This window comes from Botrytis porri, assembly GCF_014898465.1.
Source record: "Botrytis porri strain MUCL 3234 chromosome Unknown BPOR_009, whole genome shotgun sequence".
NCBI lineage: Eukaryota > Fungi > Ascomycota > Leotiomycetes > Helotiales > Sclerotiniaceae > Botrytis > Botrytis porri.
In genome coordinates, this window is record NW_024066083.1 from 1,956,723 (window position 1) to 1,975,879 (window position 19,157).

At 44.6% G+C, this 19,157-nt stretch overlaps 7 protein-coding genes across 7 annotated transcripts; 4 read left to right on the forward strand and 3 right to left on the reverse strand.

Annotated features, from left to right (window-relative positions):
• Positions 1-738: 738 nt before the first annotated feature.
• EAF01_007368 (uncharacterized protein) lies at positions 739-3,894 on the reverse strand (the record flags this gene model as incomplete). The annotated part of the gene is made up of 5 exons (XM_038915623.1): positions 3,507-3,894; positions 3,100-3,449; positions 2,816-3,047; positions 2,441-2,754; positions 739-2,386 (listed from the first exon to the last, which is right to left on the reverse strand). The coding sequence occupies exons 1-5, from the start codon at positions 3,522-3,524 to the stop codon at positions 739-741; spliced, it is 2,562 nt and encodes an 853-aa protein (XP_038769261.1). The 5' UTR covers positions 3,525-3,894.
• A 445-nt stretch (positions 3,895-4,339) lies between these two features.
• Positions 4,340-5,575, forward strand: EAF01_007369 (uncharacterized protein; the record flags this gene model as incomplete). Its single annotated transcript, XM_038915624.1, has 4 exons — positions 4,340-4,443; positions 4,553-5,103; positions 5,153-5,390; positions 5,452-5,575. The coding sequence occupies 4 exons, from the start codon at positions 4,340-4,342 to the stop codon at positions 5,573-5,575; spliced, it is 1,017 nt and encodes a 338-aa protein (XP_038769262.1).
• A 407-nt stretch (positions 5,576-5,982) lies between these two features.
• On the forward strand, positions 5,983-6,652 carry EAF01_007370 (uncharacterized protein). The gene is made up of 4 exons (XM_038915625.1): positions 5,983-6,032; positions 6,097-6,148; positions 6,254-6,356; positions 6,416-6,652. Exons 1-4 carry the CDS (start codon positions 6,026-6,028, stop codon positions 6,449-6,451), a joined length of 198 nt encoding a protein of 65 aa, XP_038769263.1. The 5' UTR covers positions 5,983-6,025; the 3' UTR covers positions 6,452-6,652.
• A 1,590-nt stretch (positions 6,653-8,242) lies between these two features.
• Positions 8,243-10,193, forward strand: EAF01_007371 (uncharacterized protein; the record flags this gene model as incomplete). The annotated part of the gene is made up of 3 exons (XM_038915626.1): positions 8,243-8,756; positions 8,822-10,117; positions 10,165-10,193. The coding sequence occupies 3 exons, from the start codon at positions 8,243-8,245 to the stop codon at positions 10,191-10,193; spliced, it is 1,839 nt and encodes a 612-aa protein (XP_038769264.1).
• An 894-nt stretch (positions 10,194-11,087) lies between these two features.
• Positions 11,088-12,764, forward strand: EAF01_007372 (uncharacterized protein; the record flags this gene model as incomplete). The annotated part of the gene is made up of 1 exon (XM_038915627.1): positions 11,088-12,764. The coding sequence occupies one exon, from the start codon at positions 11,088-11,090 to the stop codon at positions 12,762-12,764; it is 1,677 nt and encodes a 558-aa protein (XP_038769265.1).
• A 659-nt stretch (positions 12,765-13,423) lies between these two features.
• Positions 13,424-14,519, reverse strand: EAF01_007373 (uncharacterized protein; the record flags this gene model as incomplete). Its single annotated transcript, XM_038915628.1, has 3 exons — positions 13,424-14,347; positions 14,413-14,426; positions 14,498-14,519. 3 exons carry the CDS (start codon positions 14,517-14,519, stop codon positions 13,424-13,426), a joined length of 960 nt encoding a protein of 319 aa, XP_038769266.1.
• Positions 14,520-15,483: 964 nt separating this feature from the next.
• Positions 15,484-17,644, reverse strand: EAF01_007374 (uncharacterized protein; the record flags this gene model as incomplete). Its single annotated transcript, XM_038915629.1, has 7 exons — positions 15,484-15,679; positions 15,743-16,686; positions 16,744-16,780; positions 16,835-17,062; positions 17,117-17,416; positions 17,481-17,555; positions 17,610-17,644. 7 exons carry the CDS (start codon positions 17,642-17,644, stop codon positions 15,484-15,486), a joined length of 1,815 nt encoding a protein of 604 aa, XP_038769267.1.
• Between the last annotated feature and the right edge of the window lie 1,513 nt (positions 17,645-19,157).

Genomic DNA, 19,157 nt, shown 5'->3' on the forward strand with positions numbered 1-19,157 from the left:
AAATTTTTTATGAATTGATGGTTATGGATTCGAACGGACTGAATGGACTGAATGGACTGAATGGTTGAAATGGTTTGAATTGAATGGGATTGGATAACTGGAGTATGGGAGTGGGAGTGGGAGGCACTTTTTGATACCAGAAATGGATTTAGGGGGTTTTCTTCTTTTTTTTTTGGTCATTGCTGTGTTGGCTTGGCTTTTTTGGAATTGATTTTTTCTTCTCACCTAGCGAGAATGTGGGGAGCGGGGAGGGAAGGGGACTTTGGGGAGGAGGGATATTGGATTTTGGATATTGGATTTTGGATATTGGATTTTGGATATTGGATTTTGGATATTGGATTTTGGATATTGGATTTTGGATTTTGGATATTGGATATTGGATGTGGGGATGGAAGGAGGCAGGATGGGAGGGGTGGAAGGAGGCAGGATGGGAGGGGTGGATGACTGGATGCTTGACTGCGTAAATGGATGGATGGATGGATTGAATAGTGAAATTCTTCAATTTCATGTCTATACATATTACTTACTACCCACCACCTAGTTTATACTCAAACTTCAAATTCTTCAAGAGAGCAATTTTTGGACTCTAGATATCTGTGTATATATGTGGAGCTTGTGTTTTGAAATGTGAATTTTCAATCACTTGCAGGATAAAAGATGAATTTTGTATTTATTCTTATGTCCTACTAAAAAAAGAAACATACATACACATACATACATAAAAACTACCCCCGTCTCCTATCCATCCCCCGTCCCCCAAACCCCAATCTCCACCTTGGAATCACTCAACGCCTCCACGAAAACCTCATCGAACCCCAATCTCCCACCCAGCCTCTCCACCACCACCCAAATCCCGCCCATGCGATTCATCTCACTCGAAATATCAATCTCCCTCGTGCGGATGCCCGCCGGCGCATCGCTAAATTCCCCCTCATTAGACGACTCCAGCAGAATCTTATTCGGGCCTTGACCCCTCTCAATACTCACTCTGAGGCTGGGTCTCGACTTCGTCGACGGCGGTCTATTTTCGAGACTCGTTTTCGCGACGAATCGCAGACGGGTGAGACGAGGGACGGTGATGGGGGCGAGCATTCTATCGATGCCATTTTGGAAGACGAGGGTGGGGAGGGTGGCGACGAGTCTGCCTGCGGTTTCGGCGGGGACGGGTCGGATCTCGCATTTGCTCGAGGATTTGACGCGCAGGGTGAAGTTTCCGATTTCGCCTGCTTGGAAGGTGGAGCAGACGATGGTGTATTTGCCCGCGGCTACGTGGTGGAGTTCTGCCAATGCGCAGCCGCGGCGGTAGTCACCGGAGCCACCGACGATGTCGCGGGAATTGATGACGGTGACGCGTTGTCCCGAGGCCCAGATCATGGTTACGTGGACGGCGATGTCTTCTTTGTCTGCTTCGAGGACGAGCATTATATCAGTTGGTTCTGTGATGGTGATGCTGAATTGAGGGTTTGAGGGGTAGGACGGAGAGCTAGCGTTGCCGCCTGCTGTGCGGGTTGTCCAGGAGCCGGGGTGAGAGGTGCTGAAGGTGTGACTGTCGGGAGCGGAATAAATGGTGAGGGGAGATCGGGAGAAGAAGGAGAATGAGAAGGAGTATTTTGGGAGAGGGAGATTTTGTTGCGCAGCTACAACTGTGTATGAGGTGTTTGCGGGTAGCTCGAATCGCGCGAGAGTTTGGGGAGAGTCGACGTAGGCACCGCGGTGCAGAGCGCCATCGCTTAAGTAGATGCGATGACCGGACGCGTCAAAGACGTAAAGACTGATGAAGCCGAGGGACTTTGATGTGATGCTTTGTGTATTTAAACCTTGAGCAATATCGTGTTCCTCTGTGGTGAAGTGCCGACTAAGCAATACCCAGACAGTTTCCCCTTTAACAGAATGAACGACATATTGAGGGTTTTGTGTAAATGTTCCGATGTTATTAACATGCGGAATTGTCCAAGAGAGATGGTGATCTTGTCTATAACGAAAGAGTCCAGGATTCCAATTGAGGTACAAAGATTCGAAATTCTGTATCACATCCTCAAATGCCATCCAAAAAGTCCCTGGTTTGGTGGAACTTCTCGCGGTGCCAGACGCTTCCAGTGATTCCCGGAGACCTTCCGTCCAAGTATTATCTCCTGGTTCCTCCTGAGCTGGGCTTCGTCTAGGGCCTTTCCAAGCCATACCATCACACCAGGGATTTTTGACGAGTAATAGGCGTTGAGATCCAGATTCTCTCATGTCTAGAATAGCATAGTCATGCTCACCAACCAGGCCCAAGTCAGCCTCCTCTCTTCTGGTCAGCTTACCAGTTCCCAATGTAATCATGACATCGCCGAACTCAAAAGATTTATAAATACGCTTCCACAGTAATTCGGACTGGATCTCGTCACTTTATCAATCATTGGTCAGTATAGCTTGATCCCCGGGAACGGGTATATAATACCTCCGTAAAAATATTTGCTCAGGAATCCATCCAGTCATTATCCATAAATCTGTGCCAGAGTTCGAGCCTGGAAAATCATAGCCACCTCGCACTTTTAGATATGCTTTCTCAATTAGTGCAGGCCATAGCAGCATAGGGTTATTTCTGTCCACGACATGAAGATTGCGAGCTGAGCTTGAAGCTGGTAGCCGATCGTCTATTGTGACTTTTCTATAACAGCCATTGAATTGAAGACGGAGTATGTATTTTCCATTTTTAGATGATCTCGGTCTCTGCTTTTTGATGTCATATGGGCGCAGAATGGTATCCAGTACCTATCAGAGAGAGTCAGTAAACTTGAAGTATGGTCAATATGACAGTCGAAAATGCATATACCTTGCTATGCCCTTTTCCAGCACGTGCTGTTCCTGCACAAAGACTGGCTACAACAGAACAATCTGTAGTTATATCCTGGACCAGATCAATATCTTTAGAGGCATTCATCAGAATATCAGTATTTTCCACATCTCTCAACATCTGAGAAGGAACATCATCCCTCTCGTGAGGTCTCTTCCAACCTGCAAATGTTTCAATTTGATCCTCGGAAAGCTTTAGCTCAGAAGGATCTCTATTGGAGTCAGTAAACGGTCTCAGTATACTCATCTATTTTATCTACATACGTATATGATGATGCTTCAAATATCGTGTCATCAGGCTCGGATGTCCACCGTGGGAAAATAAATCCATTCAGCCTCGATCCTTCGAGCAAGATAATCTCTTCATGTTTACTCGTAGTTCGTTCAGATACTGGAGCTTTCAGGAAGATTGACGCGGGCTTTATAGGCCAAGTGGATGACTTCTTGATCTCTTCCGCTTTCAACATCAATGCCTTGCATTTTCGGTTGATCCTTGCCTTTTCGGCCTTCCCAAGTACTTGCTTCGAAATTTCAATATACAACTCAATAGCAGCGATAGAGACTTTCAGAGCTTCTTCCTTAGAGTTGCATTTTTCAATGCTCAACTCCGTTTCCTAGCCCCAGTATCAGAATGACTTGTTCCATCACTAGGATTAATGGGTATGACGTACAAGAGCTTTGGCTTCCATGATAGCTACGACAACTCTCAGAGATAAACGTTGCTTCGGATAAGAAAGTAAGCAGCATATGAATGAGAGGGGTCTTGACGGTAGATATCAAGCCATACCTATCCCTAAGCAAACGCTCGTTCGTCTGATGTATGGCTTTTCAGACTGCCGAGGGGGACTGAATTCACTATAAAGCTGAAGAAAGAAGTGTAAGCAAAGCCGTAAGGGTGCTATCTGATCAATCTGTGTTTTTGTTTGTGTAGTTAAACCAACGGCTTGGACTGTCGTCGTTTCCCATCTGTTTCATCAGTTGCAAGAGGGCTGGATATCCACGTGATACTCGAGATCCATCCCATCAAGCTTGTTTGAGAATACCCGTGGACAGTGCGGTAGAGTTCGAGTTCTTGGCATGGTGCTGTGGCAATTCTATGAGATGATGGAATAAAATACACGGTCCCATAGCGAATATCCGAGCCGAGGTTTAAGATCGTCACAAACTCCGACCCTCGCGCCGCGCATGATAGCAATACATAACGGCTAACCGTGAAGAAAGGAAGGAATATTATATCTTAGAGATTCATAACCTCCTATTTATTTATCTGCATTTGTGATACATACTTGTGCCTCTTATATATATTATTTAAAATTCAAAGAAGATATGAAAAAGACCTTGGACCAAACCTATTTCTAAACCTATTTCTTTACCTAATCATACCCAGACTCAATATCCATCATTGCTTGTTTGTTTGCTGCTCCATGAAATTTTAAAATATAATCATTCTATATTCCTCCTACTCAAGAATATAAAGTCGTTTAGTAGATTCTACAAATCCAACATGGCAGGACAATCAAAAGAGGCTGTTATTCCACCATGGGGTTTGGCAGTTGCTGGAGCTACAGGAGCTGTAATTGCAAATGCTATGGTATATCCCCTGGATATGTAAGTTATGATCCCCGTTTGCGTGCGCATTCGCAAGGCGATATGTAATCGTTTGCTTATATTCTACGAATCTTTTTGTATTTGGTAGCTAATATCGCAATTCTACCAGAGTAAAAACTCGCCTGCAAGTTCAGGTCAAACGCAAACCGACCGATGTAGCACCAACGGGTGATGATGCAGTTCACTATACGTCGACTTGGGATGCGATTTCTAAGATTGTAGCCGAGGATGGAGTTACTGGACTCTACGCTGGTATCAATGGCGCCTTGATTGGTGTCGCCTCAACCAATTTTGCCTACTTCTACTGGTACTCAGTCGTTCGAACCTTATATATCTCTTCTCAGAAAGTCCCCACGCCTCCAAGCACTGCAATCGAATTGTCTTTAGGGGCCGTCGCAGGAGCTGTTGCTCAGGTCTTTACTATTCCTGTTGCAGTAGTTACCACTCGTCAACAAACACAGAAAAAGGGTGAAAGGAAAGGGATGGTAGATACAGCTCGGGATGTTATCCATAGCGAGGATGGTTGGACCGGCCTTTGGAGAGGTCTCAAGGCCAGCTTAGTACTTGTTGTTAATCCTGCCATTACATATGGCGCGTATCAAAGACTGAGAGAGGTTGTTTTCCCGGGCAAGACAAGCCTAAAACCATGGGAAGCATTTGGTAAGTTTGTAAATTCAATGGGACTTTCGGCGTCTAATTAAAATGACAGTATTGGGAGCAATGTCCAAATCCCTTGCGACCATTGTAACCCAGCCTTTGATTGTTGCGAAGGTTGGGCTTCAGTCAAGACCACCCCCTTCCAGAGAGGGCAAACCGTTTAAGAGTTTTATCGAGGTAATGCAATTCATCATTCATAATGAAGGATTGCTGGGCCTCTTCAAGGGAATTGGTCCACAAATCACCAAGGGACTCATTGTTCAAGGTCTCCTAATGATGACGAAAGAGAGGTAAAACTCGACCCATACAATGTAACCCATATGAGATCTAATTAAGCTAATACTTACGTAGAATGGAACTACTTTTCATTCTTCTCTTCAGATATCTTCGAAAGATTAGATCGGAGCAATTGCAAAAGGCTGCAGATCTTGCAGCGTCGAAAGCTAAGCAAGTCTTACCAGTCATTGCTAAGTAATAAATTTTTTTTTGAGTAGTGAGCGAGTAATAGTAAGAATGAGGACATAGAGATTTCTTTCTGGTTTTGGGTAGTAGAGCATTAAAGGTTTTGCTAGGTTTAGCTGGAGTAGACGTGATAGAGCTTGTACTGTACATATATTTGATTGAAAAGCAAATTGAATGACACATATGACATTTTTGACCATGGGCCATGAAGGTACAAATTCACATTATAACCTTTCAATAGAAAACAAACGGAATGAGTAGCTCAAGTTGTGTCCAGACTTCGATGCAAAAGGGCGTGTGGAAAGACAGCGGGGGAAGCTAGTCAGATTCACGTGATTAGATCGAAATTTAGGCGAGCAACCGCCGCACCAAGATCATTTTGGAGGAAAATTAATTCCCTTTTCTACGATACGAAATCGACCACCACAACAATCCAACAGACTGCTAATTAACAACAGTCGCAATGGCGAGTATGTTAAGATCCCAATCTATGGCAATCCCAAAGTTCATTATACTAATATTGCCTCTCTTTAGAATCCAAGAACTCGTCCCAACACAACCAGTCGAAGAAGGCTCACCGTAACGGGTACGATCCCCTACATATTATCGCGATCAATAACCACAAATTCCGTCTACTTCAATTGATAACCGGCTTTGGATGAATGGGGGCTAATTTTACATCGATGCGCAGTATCAAGAAGCCAAAGACCTCCAGATACCCATCCCTCAAGGGTACCGACCCCAAGTTCAGAAGAAACCACAGACATGCTCTCCACGGCACAATGAAGGCTTTGGTTCGTCCTCCTTCCGATCATCAGTATCCGTCGCATTCGAATACTGACTATCATTACAGAAGGAGTTGAAGGAGGGCAAGCGTGAGACCGCATAAATTTGATAATATCTTATTTTATGAGACTTGGTTGTGGCAGTAGTTGCATTCCGATATTTTGCTCCACAGGGAAGTAGAAGCAAGCCGACGACATAAACCGGGATTAGACACTGGGGGCGATAGTTCTATCCATTGAATCAACACAAGCTACACCATCCGACGTACCTCAAATTTCGACTTGTGAGGTGACGTGAAAATTGGCCCTTTTCCAATGACTTCCTCCCCTTTTACCCTATTCCCTTTCCACTCCAAATTCGTTTCTCCCATGAACAATCATCAACACAGGCATTTGTGTGTACAGCTTTTAGAGCCATTTCAATGCTCTCTAGCTGAAAGGATATTTTCTTTTCGTGCCAAGATCAAACACCAGATCCCTTCATTACCAAACACTTTTTCTCAATACTCTATGAGGCAATGGTGCATGACGAAGGGGTCACAAAACAAATCGTGGATATCAAATGTCAAGTCATAGTACTTAGGATGACTTCATTTATGAGGTGACAATTAACATGTATTGGATACTTCTGGGGCTTTGGGGTTTTAATTAGCCAGAGGCAGGCATTTCTGTTTTGCCCCAGTGATAGGACTTGATAACCAATATAATTCGATTCTTTTCTCTTCAATCATGATCTAAAATCATCTCGGATAATGGCTATTGAGGAGAATGTAAGAACTTTGAAGTGAATGTAGCTACAAGTGAATATTTCTACCAAGGTAATGAAGGAACCTCGAGATGGAGATGACTTCATTTCTTATTCTTATTGTGACCTGGGAATTGATTTAACTACCAATTATCTATGTTGGTGAATTAGAATGTGAAACATAACTTTTTTCTTTATTCATCAACGGCGATCTGGCATTGGCTCTGCTTTTTCAAACATTGTCCGACTTCCGCGGTGAATGCAGCATAATAATACTGGTAAATGTAAGATCTTACAATTGTACTTCCCTCGGGGATTTTCCTACCTAGTACTTCTTGAAGAACTTATTATTGCTCCGCATCTACTCAATTCGAAACATTACTTTTTGCCCCCTCCTCTTCAAGAAGACCCAAATAAAACGTTGAACACAACCGTATCTCTCCATTTTATCTATTTATTATACGAGTAGATACCTAGTACCTACCAAGTGTCTACCAAGTATCTACCAAGTATCTACATCTATGGAATAATCTCTGAATTCAAATCCAACTCATCCTGTCAAACCGACTCAAACTCGACTGGACTCGACTGGACTCGACTGAACTCGACTGTGTACCTATAACTTACTCTGTTACTGCATCAAAAGTACAATATCAATCAGCAACTGTCGAGTCAGTACTATTTGGGCATTTGGAAATCTGAAAATCGGAGCCAGGAACCCTTTTGGGATCTCGAGTTATCCATCTCTCGTCTTTCATCCATTCTCTCAGCCTGACTTCGGAGCTTCTTACAAGTTAACAACCCAAGAAACACCTGAACCCTGAGAAATCCCTCTCGATTGGTTCACTGCCACCCACTTCCAATCCACCGTAAACTTACTTAACAAAATACACGAACCTATCCTGTACTTTGATTTGGTTCCTCAGCAGGTCCTGCAGGTAGCAAACAAGCGCATCGGTATTTACATTGGAGCACATCTTTCTAATTTTGGGGTCGAGGCTTTTTACTGGGAACGAACCTGCAATCTTCCTCGCATTGACATTCGTCGGCTGTGTTTCATATTTTCCCCCATTTCCCCCCAAGGCGAATCTCCAATCTTTTTATTACAGCATCTCGTTTTGAAGCTACATTTAGAACAGTTATGCTCAATATGTCGGCCGGACACATCATAGGCAATCGCAACAGCACTCCTGTCGAGTCTACAAATACTTCATCGCTTCGACCTCCATCTTCACGCGCTGTCGGCTCAGGTCATCACCTTCGAGCTTCTGCAGACATGGCTGGATATTCAGGTTCACCATCTGCTAGCCGTGGCCAAGCTCGACCTTCATCCGATTTTTACGGCACTCAACAAATGCAAGGTCAGGGCGTCCCTGAAAATGATACTGACTTGGAAGCTCAGCAATGGATCGCCGACATTGATCAATATGAGAATACCTTGGAAGAAATGGCAGCTGCAACTTTGGATCAAGACTTCAAGGATGAGTTGAGTGCAATAGAACAATGGTTCCGGGTTCTGAGTGAGGCCGAACGAACCGCTGCTTTATATGCTCTACTTCAACAAACAACTCAAGTACAGATTCGCTTTTTTATTCAAGTTTTACAGCAGATGGGCAAAAACCATCCAATGTCTGGTGTGTTGTCACCCGCAAACTTCGATAAAGGTCTGTCTTAAGATATCTCAACCTCACATTTTTCTTGAGGTCTCGCTAACATTTGTCTACTCCAGATCCTATGTCAACTCGACTAAACGATGCAATGGGCAAGCTCGGTGGTGATGGCTCAAGAAATTCTATTGGCCGTCCTCCCGCCACTCCGTCTACCAAGAGACACTCTGTCCTAGACCCATCCATGATAAACAACATGTTTCCAGATGCTGCGGCAGCTATTGCCAGCAAAAAGGCTGAATATACTCAGAACTGGGGCAATCCTCCTACATCCAACAGAAATAGTGCAGCCTACGATAACCGTGCCTCTCTCACCGCACCTGTCATCGCTGGTCTTGGAGACTCGGCGGACAATAGTGCACCTCCCGCCTCACCATGGGGATCTCGCAGTAATGACCAGGCAAACAGGCCCAAGTCATCTTCGGGACAAACACCCATGGGTCAGTTTATGCAACCGCCACCTTCAGCTGGTGGTTTGCGCTCTCCCAGGCCTACTCAAATTCAAGGCTCATCTAACCTTCAAAATACTGTACTTAACGCGCCTGACAATACTGGTTCTGATATGCCACTACTTTCGCCATACAATGCAGGGAATGGAAACTGGGCCTCGATGGTCAACACACCAATGGTCCCCAATTTCAATGCTTCGAACAGCAACACCGATATGGTCGCAAACGCTACGGCTATGAAATTAGCGGCTCTTTCTACAGTCAACAATCGATTTGCCTTGGATGATGTACGAAAGTACCGCCGTGCTAGATCAAACGATGGTGGACAGGTTCCACCTTCTCCCGGTCTTCCTAACAACATGCCAAACGCTAACGTTGTCATGATTAACGAACACGGACAAATAATGAGCCGAGACCAGGTCCTAGGGCTTCAAGCTCAGCAGCAGCACTCTTTCGGCGGCAGGCAGTCTAGGCCAAGCTCTCCAGGTTTGGCCATGCAAGGCGGGTTTGGTCAAGTCAATTTCGCATCTCCACAGAATAACGGCTTCTTGGCCGCATACGATGGAGCCTCACCCCTACTCAACAATGGCATGAGTGGGTTGAGTCTTAACGCATTTGGTATGGGACAGCATGAGGGGTATCTCTCTGATCATAGTGAAATGGCGCGGGGTAGATCGCCACGTGGAAGAAGGGGTAGCTCAAAGCCTCCTGAGGATCCTACCGATCCTAGCCTTCTTCAAGATATTCCCAGCTGGCTGAGAAGTTTGAGATTACATAAGTACACCGATCAGCTTAAGGATATGAATTGGACCGAGCTTGTGGAACTAGATGACGAGGCATTAGAGAAGAGGGGTGTCAACGCGCTTGGAGCCAGAAGAAAGATGCTCAAAGTGTTCGAGCAAGTAAAAGGTAAGAATCTTGCAACAACTTCAAAGTGAAGCTAACAATCTTTTTAGCTGCGAAAGCGGAGGGCAAGCTCTCATAATTTGATTTCATTATTTTCTACTGTTTTGACGCGAGCTTTTCGATTTGAGTTACAAATTGTATTTGAATACGAGAATATGGAAACATCGGGTTGGGCATTCATACGGTTCAAGAGCGTGGACATGAATGATGTTGGATTTTTTTCACAAGCTCTACAAACAGACAGCTTGGATGAATCTTGAAATACACAGTTCAAATTCGTATCTTGAATCACTCCAAATAGTTATAATCTTGTAATGCGAACACTCATCTACCTATGTTTCTTTCTTTGTATCATTTAGTTTGCACATATATTTCATTCCATAGAATGCACTCATCCTCTGGCTCCATTCCCTACGTCTACATACTTGTTATTCATAAATGCTTCTATCTTGGCCACCCAAACACGTGATATACTTCACGTCACAAATTAATAAACACAGGAAGATAACAGTCTTTTCTCAAATTTCACAGTAATGTAACTGTCTACGGAGTAGGTAAAAACTAGAAGACTATTAGATGCGAAAAATACGAAAACACGAAGATACGAAATACGAGAATACCAAGTCCCCCCCCCCCTCATTCGCATTCTTTGCGCTGATCAGATTTTTTACGTGGAGTTAAGAGGCCGCTAAAATTTTAAGTTTACCATACATAACCCCTGAATCCCCATCTCCTGGACGGATCGTGCGAAGCCTAGAACTCTTTAAATCACTAGACAGTCGCATACCCGTACACAGATTCATGATGCAACTTTATTTACTTCTTTCCCTGGTTCAAAACTCAATTTACTGATGCTCATGTGCTCAGTATGACTGAATAAAGATTGAAGAAGAAGAAGCAAATTCTTTCGTTGCATTTTGCGGCACGTTATTGAGACAGTGTTTCGATACCCATATCAACCCATACATTCTTAATGGCTAATCATGATACTTTCGCGGCCGGTGCCGAGAATCATGCGAATACCAATGCCAATGCCAATGCCAATACAGCTTCGCCTCCAGCCCATCACCTACGCCAAGATGAACAATCTAGCATCGAACCAAGTGTCTTACCATTCCCCCTTCTAGAGGGATCTTCCCCCCCAAATCCATCGTCTACCTCCAAAGTCGACGAACAAGGAAATACTCGAAGTAGAGGAGCATCAAGTACATTGGGTAGTATTCGGCGAGTTTCGAAAGTCTTTGAAGAATCGAATCCGCCGACAGGATTTTGTATTGCGTCGGGACAAATCGCAGCGCAGGTACCTTCGATCACGGATATTCGACGAGGAAGTTTTGGCGTCGAGGGTTGGTCAAGCGAGGGCCAGGTAAGAGAAATACGGAGACGCGCAAGCTCTGCTCGAAGTTCCTTCTCACAATTGGGAGACCAGGATAAGAGTAGGAGAAAGGATTCGGCCGGTATGAATACTTCCGATCAAGTCCCATCGGGTACGGAAACCAAATATGGTGTTCTTTCTGAAGCTCCAGAGGAAGAGGATCATTCACATGCGCATTCGCTTCTGAGAAGTACTTCTACGGCTACGAATCCAGATGTTAGGAATGAGGTGCTTGTGACACCGAATTCTAGTGTGCGGATTAGCAGCGATGCCACCCGCGCGTCTCACAATGCGAAGATAGATGATGAATACCGAACCACTCCTTTCGATAACGGATACCAATTTCCGCCCAAACATTCATGGCAAGTATCAACGGCCATCTTTTTCAAAGCCTTTTGGCAATTCTTCATCACTCCCGTGGGATTTCTCGTTACGGTTTACGGATTGAATGTAGTTGCGTGGGGCGGTATGCTCTTTCTACTCCTCTGCAATGCGTCGCCCGCCATGTGCAAACCCACTTGCAACGACATCAATTCTCCTCGCCGCGTCTGGATCGAAATTGATTCGCAAATCCTCAATGCTCTTTTCTGCGTAACGGGATTCGGAACCATTCCCTGGCGCTTTCGCGACCTGTATTATCTCCTCCAGTACCGGATTGGAAAAAACGAAATGGGATTGAGAAGATTGGCGGGGATCAATCGATCTTGGTTTCGTCTCGCGGGCTCGGAGTCTTTGTCCCCGGAAATCGGTCCTTCGCAACTCGATGTCCAAGATTCTGGTACTTCTCTCCCTCAAGCAAGTCTCGCGTTTCCTCTCGAGAAATCGCCGGATGCACCATTAACGGGTGTTCGAGCCCCCGCGACCGCAATGTGGAAACTCGATTTTGTGGTCTGGACCATGGTGTGGAATACCTTCCTCCAAGCCGTCCTCGCGGGGTTCATGTGGGGACTCAATCGGTACGATCGTCCGTCGTGGAGTACGGGACTTTTTGTGGCGCTAGCGTGTATGGTTGCGGCGGCGGGGGGCATCATGTCGTTTGTGGAGGCGAAAAAAGTCAAGGCGATTGAGGGAGTGCTGGTGAGTGAGGAGGATAGAGAGAGATTAAGGGTGGATAGGGAGTTGGGGGTGGTGCATTGGAATAATATTAAAGATGAGGGGCCGAAGGAGAAGGAAAGGGATGGGAAGGGGAAGGAGATGAAAGGGGAAAAGAGGAGAGAGGAAGAAGCGAGGATGCGGGAAAGTATTAGAGAAGGTGTTGCGCAGGTTGTTAGGTAGTGAGGGCGTTTTAGGGGGGGTTTGGGGGTTTTCGAGGTTTTAAAAGCGAAATAGGGATTGCGGTGATTGTATACACCTACATATATTTATACATACCTACCTGCTTGCTCATGATATACATACATACAAACATATATACATACGCATGAAGCGATGGGTTTGGGAATGGGTATGGGAATTCAGGATGATATTGTTTATTGTTCATAAGCGTTTCGGCGGCGTGAGTACATATATGATTTTAAAATATCCATCCATACACGATAGGATAGTTTCTGAACTTTCTAACTTTTTACTTGATGGTGATGGTGATGGCGATGGTGATGGCGATGGTGATGTGGCAGGAAGAGACATGTATGTTTGTTTGTTTATCAATGATTTGTAACACAACAAAGAAGTTACTGTTTGAAATGTAGAAAGATGAGTAAGAATCGATCCAACCGGGTTTCCTGGCAACAAATTCCATTTTGTTTCCTTGACGTGATGTTATGTTTTAGTCTTTTTGACTAGCATGCTCCGCTTGCAAATAATCATATATGCCATTTCATAAGTTCCATCCGCGTACAAAGTTCCAGTGATGCTAGGTCTATGATAATTGATCAACCTAGAAGTTCCAATTCAACTTGATGTCTTCTCGAATTCTCAATCGTAAGTAACATCCCTCAACCAGACATCTCTAAATCTCCATCTCCACCACCTTTCTTCTGTTCCTCCGCTCTCGCCTTTGTCTTATTTTTCGCTTGTTCCACCCATTCCTCATATGCCTTAGGTCCCTCTTTCAATTTTTCTCCAATCACACCCTTCAATACTTCCCCTGCAAATCCTACAAAATTATGTCTTCGTAAGGCATTTTCGAACTGCCACTCATTTCTCTTCTGCTCCTCTCTCATCAACAACTCTACATCACCCATTTCCCTCGCTCTAACCCTCAAATCCTTCACCATAGCCAATAAATTAAATCGTATCTCCGTCGCTGGATATCGTTCTATTCTCCTCTGTAAAACTGGTATAACCTTCTCTGGGAATTCTTCAACAGTCGATGCTCCATGAGATATAGGTGCAGGTTGCAGACCATCCAATTCATAGAGCGTACCATTTATAGACGTATAGGCAATGAAATGATAAACATCTCCATCCTCGTCTCTCGAAGATCGTTGCGTCTCATCAACAAACGGACTTGACCGAGCGAAACTGTTATGAACATCTCTAATCAAATCGCTATTGCTGAGCGCGTCTCCTCTAAACTCTGCGGGGAACCCTGCGGTAAAGTCTTTGAATTCGCGAAGGGGAGTGCCAACATCTATTTCTCCATCTTTGTTCAGCAGGACCGAGAGGAGTGCTTGGGTACCACAAGCATTTTGTATAGTTTGTGCCGCGAAAAAGAGATTTTCCGCAGCGGGATAATCGTAGGCACCATCTTTGGGTGTGCCATCTTTATTGGGAGCTTCTCCGACGGGATATTTGAAGAGGAATATGACGCCATATATGGGAGAGAGTTGGCGGAGATAATCAGAATCGAGCGCGATCAATTCTTCGAATTGGACATCTTTGACACCGAGATTATCGAGAAGAAATGTAAAGACTCCCTGTAAGAGGATGATGTTAATTGTCTGTTTGCTCTAGATCAGGAATTGTGCTGTGGCCTTCTTACTGCGTCAGATTCGACTGGAGTGGAATTGTTAGTATTGTTGGTATTTCTATTCAAATTTTGGTGATATATGGAACGCATTACTTACTAGTAGACCAACCACCACTCATATTTGCCATAGTTTAATGTACAAGACGTGTGGTGAAAGAGAAGTAGTTTTGAATTATAACTTTACAAACATTTGAAGCTCAAGCTTCCGTAACTAGGTAAGCTCCAGGTGCGACCAATTACGTCTTGCCGCTAACATTGACGCTAAGCCCCTCTTCACGTGACTATCCCTGCTGCCCCCGGTGAGATGCCAAATGAGACGAAAATTGTGTTGATATATTGAACAGTAGGGAGTAGACGCACGTCATTTTTAACGTCGATGCGTTTCTGTAGATCTTTGAATTTATACATAATTGTGGAGAGGAATATATGGGTATATTGAGATCTCGACCTAATAACCTACTTTTTCTTGGAAGCTGACTGCATGCCTAGTAGGTAGGTAGTTTTTGCGGAAGGGGAGAGATATCAGACAGGTCACACATCATTGAGCAGATCACTTTGAGATTTCAAGAACACCAGTGGATTGTTAATTTAATTGATTGATTGATTGATTTCCTGACAGATTCATCTGATAGATTATCTAGACATATTATCATTACAACCCCAGACGTTTGCAAATCTAACCCTGTTCGCACAACACACGAGATCGCTACTATTCTTAACTGTAACGCCAACTGATTTTTATAGCCATTTATGGCTATCCATTGAGCCCAAAAGCTCAGCCCAATCGCTCAGCCCAATCAATAATTCCTCCAATTCTCAAACCCAGCCAAAAAAACGCCGCCCAATGCAAGATGCTGTCTTGGTATATAAAGGATCGTGGGTGCTGGTATTCGTACGAGAATGCATAGCAAAAGAAAATCGTAAACTTCGTGAGATCATTGGTCGGATATAAAGGAGAGTCGTTAGGATGATGTAGATATTAAAAACAATAATTAAGGAGATCCATAAAATATAATCTCGTAAAAACTCGACGGTGCGCGCGTATTCGCATATTTAAAAAGGGGAATTTGGAGATGATTGATATTAAAGCTCGCGGTTTTTCCCCTTGGGGTCCACCGGAGTATTGTCGTATTGATAGTGAGGTGATTGTTGAGGATGGTAGGTATAAGGTTGGAATTGAGGTAAATGCTGCATGTGTTGCTGCATCTGGTCGGAATGTTCGCCTTTGATCTGGTCCGCGGAAGACCTGGGCTCGAATTGAAAAGATGATGTTGTGGTCCTGGTCGTAAATGTTAAATCGCCTTCGTTCGAGGTTTATATCCACACGGTCGGAAGCACAAACCCGCCGAAATTGGAGCCGGAGCCCTGTCCCTCATACAGAGCAAAATCTTCCCCATGCTCGCTGTAGACCGTTGAACCCTCCCCAAAGTTCGAAGATGCCGGACTATGATACCCGCCGTACCCACTTGGCGATGGAATTCCCAAGTAATGATTGGTGGCGTATGGATCGAGACTTAATGGCGGAATGGCTGCAGAAGATGTCGGATCCGATGGCATGGTCATGATATGTTCTTGGCTGTAGGTGAACGCTGGATTTCCGTAAGGAGAGATAGTGTTGAAATTGTCCTCCATACCGTAACTATGATGCGAAAATGTCGGGAAAGAAGCTGTACGTTCTGGCTGAACCCATCCCATACGACTTCTAAACATTGAAACCATATCTATGGGATATTCCATAAGATGAAGAGGTGTTTGCATGTTGGAATCAGAGGTTTGCGAAACGTTGATGGAGAACAATCGGCGAGCGATCTCTTCGATGGGTCCCAGAGAAAGACTGCCAAAATATGCTGCTCCGACCTCAGGGAATAGCGGTTCCACGACCAAAGCGATGGTATAGTAATGAGCGAGGATGACTAGCGCTGAGGGCGATCCGCGTGTTTGTTGCAAGAACATAACCGGTAGCCAGAATAACCAAGCTCGAAGTGGGTTGAGCATCTCGAATCGCTGAGCGGCGGTATGGGATGGAGATACCTTTCGGACACCTCGGACAAAACTCATGAGTTGTTGAATAGCCTTGGTGTCTTCGCCGTGGCTCTTCAAATGGACTTCAACTTTTTGAAGTTGAGCATAGGCGCGTTGCAATGCATCCAAATCTTGCTTGCGTGGTTGACTGAGTTTCTTTTGGCCGGGCGCCGGAGATGGTGGTGCGGTTGGGAACGTACTTTGCTCTGCAATAAAATCACCGAATTGAGATTCCGTTTTCCAAGGTTGCATAGCGTCGATGACCTATTAGATGTTAGTCGACACTGAAATGTGATACCCAATATTAAATATATTTCATACAGATGAAGTCCCATGCATGAGCTGGGTCCAACCACGCCTAAGTGTGTGTTAGCGCTATGTTCTTTGAATAGTAGCTTCGTTGATGACTTACCATTCCGTAGCTTGCCAAGAAAGGAGAAGTGAAGCTCCCAAGACTGCATCTGAATTTTGACGAGAAAACTCTCCAATCGCTTCGTGCAAGCCTTTGAGGGCAATGCCACGATGAATGTAAGCCATATTTGCCGTGAGAGGACAGTCTGTCAACCAAGCTAAATGAGTGGCAGACAAGGCAAGTAAAGCGTGCATGACGAAAGGATAGCTCGAGCCAATCTTGAGTAAGCTAAAAGCTTGATTAGCATGCCAAACATTCATTGTGAAAAGTGGGCAATCTTACAGTGGAATCTGTCGAGTCCAAATAGTGAAATTTCCTGCGTCGTGAATGCTGAGCTCGCTGGAAACGGAGGCAACGTGATGAATGAGGCGAAGGTCTTCAAAGTTGAAATACTGAGGGTTGGGAGCTGGATAGATGTATAGATCAGGGAAGGGAAAGTTCCCGGTCTGTTGCCAACGCTCGATGTCTGCTTCAATCTCCGGGGTCCATAACAAGTCTGCTTTCTCGGGTGTGGCGGCTCGTTCCTCCTGTACTGGCATATCCATATATGGACAGCGACAGTTATGTTTCGTACAGTTTCGACTAAATTATGATTAGTTTTGAAATTTCTTCAAGTCGCAAGATGATTTGTTCTTCAATGACATACCATTGAGGAAAGTTCTCGTCACAACGGATGTGTCTACGTTTACAGGTTTCACAACCCTTTCGAGACTTGGTATGACTAGTTCAAGTTCAGTCTATGTCCAGAAGGTATTCCCAGAAGTGTATATCTTACCTCCTACGAGGGGGTCCACCTCCAGGTCCGGCCATTTTGAATAAGGCTTTAGGAAGATAAGAAGTTGAAAAAATAAGGTGAGTAAATAATTGACGACGAAGGCTTGAACGAGTGAAAGCCAACGTCGAAACGAGTTTGAAAAGGTAAGGTCAACAAGATGTATAGAAGGCTAAAAAGTTTATATGTTGTGTGAGAGAGGCAACGGAGGGGGAGGTACTAGAGATCTAAAAGGTCTCCGAGGCTGCCGGATATATGTAAGCTTCACCGTCCTGCAAGCGAGTGTAGTAGTAAGGCTGCAAGAGCCAGCCGGGTTCAATATCTTCTTGAATTACAAAACAATCAGATCTAAAGGCGCAGCGGCTGAACGCAACGTAACTGTATTCCGATGTCGAGGCGAGCTTGGACAGACTTGGAGCAGCAAGTAAGCATATAAGCTGGGTATTTCTTCAAGTATCCGGAAGATCCAGGGAGAATTCGGCCTGATATAATCGTCACACAAAGGGTAGTGATTGCGTAGCGATTGTGTGGGTTCAAGTTGTTCAACGAAGGTTTGTTGTGAGTCAAGGCTACGAAAGAAATTTCCTCCGAAGGCTTGCCTTTTAGGTTTTTGGGAGAATTAGGGCTGAGTGAGGACGACACAAAAGCGAACGGAAGGAGCCAACGAGGGCTTCCTAAGAGTGATACACACAAGCGAATGTGGTGGGAGGGAGGAGTTGCAGCGAACGTGAGGGCTGAAGTGTGTTTGTTTTCTGGATGATCCTGATGCGAAAGGGAAATATCAAAATCATGAATTGGCTGGCGATGCCAGCATTCTAATAGCAAAAGGCGTCCTTGCCGGGAGTGTGGCAGAATTGATGGAATAGGCATGGCTCTCAGCACAGCCAAGGTACCCGGGATGCGGGGCGCTTGAAAGCCTGCATGTGTAGGGCAGGGTAGTGTGGTACGGAGTGTCTAGGATGATGATGATTTGGATTTAGTGTGGTCAGGATTGGATGGTATGGTGGAGATAGTAGGAAGGGTAAAGGTTAGTAGTGTATGATAAGTGTATGGAAGTAAAATCTTTTTTTGGGTGAAATAGGCAAATATAGGTCAGGTGGAGTGAAATGGTTTGATTAGTGAGTATTTTCCCGTTGTAGTCATCGAGAAACTTAAGAACTAAATACTGGTAAGAGCTACAATAGTTCCAAGGGACAGCAGATATTAGCATCTATTAGACCAATTAGACCATTACTTAGCAAACTGCATGGCAGAATCTGCCATGCCGCCATGGCATTCTCTGCTGTAGTTTACCACCTGGGGCCTGGGCTAAGAGTGCACTATCTAATTATTCATCCATTCCACCAGTTCTCCACTATTTCATTCATTACTTCAAGATCTATTTTCATAACGAGGAGGGCAAACAAACAATCTTGGGTGCCACAAGGAGGAAGATTTTGTCTGTGTCAGTGTGAGTGAGGTCTTGGGATTGATCAGATATTAGTCATATACCAGTATAGTTATTAGTTATAGAGTAATAGTATATAGGCTGTATAATACCAAGGAACTGAA

Bases quoted from the DNA above. Each gene is read 5' to 3' on its own strand.
- EAF01_007370 (XM_038915625.1), top strand. The intron at 6,149-6,253 runs GTACGATCCCCT...ATCGATGCGCAG, and splicing joins AAGAAGGCTCACCGTAACGG to TATCAAGAAGCCAAAGACCT. The intron at 6,357-6,415 runs GTTCGTCCTCCT...CTATCATTACAG, and splicing joins ACGGCACAATGAAGGCTTTG to AAGGAGTTGAAGGAGGGCAA.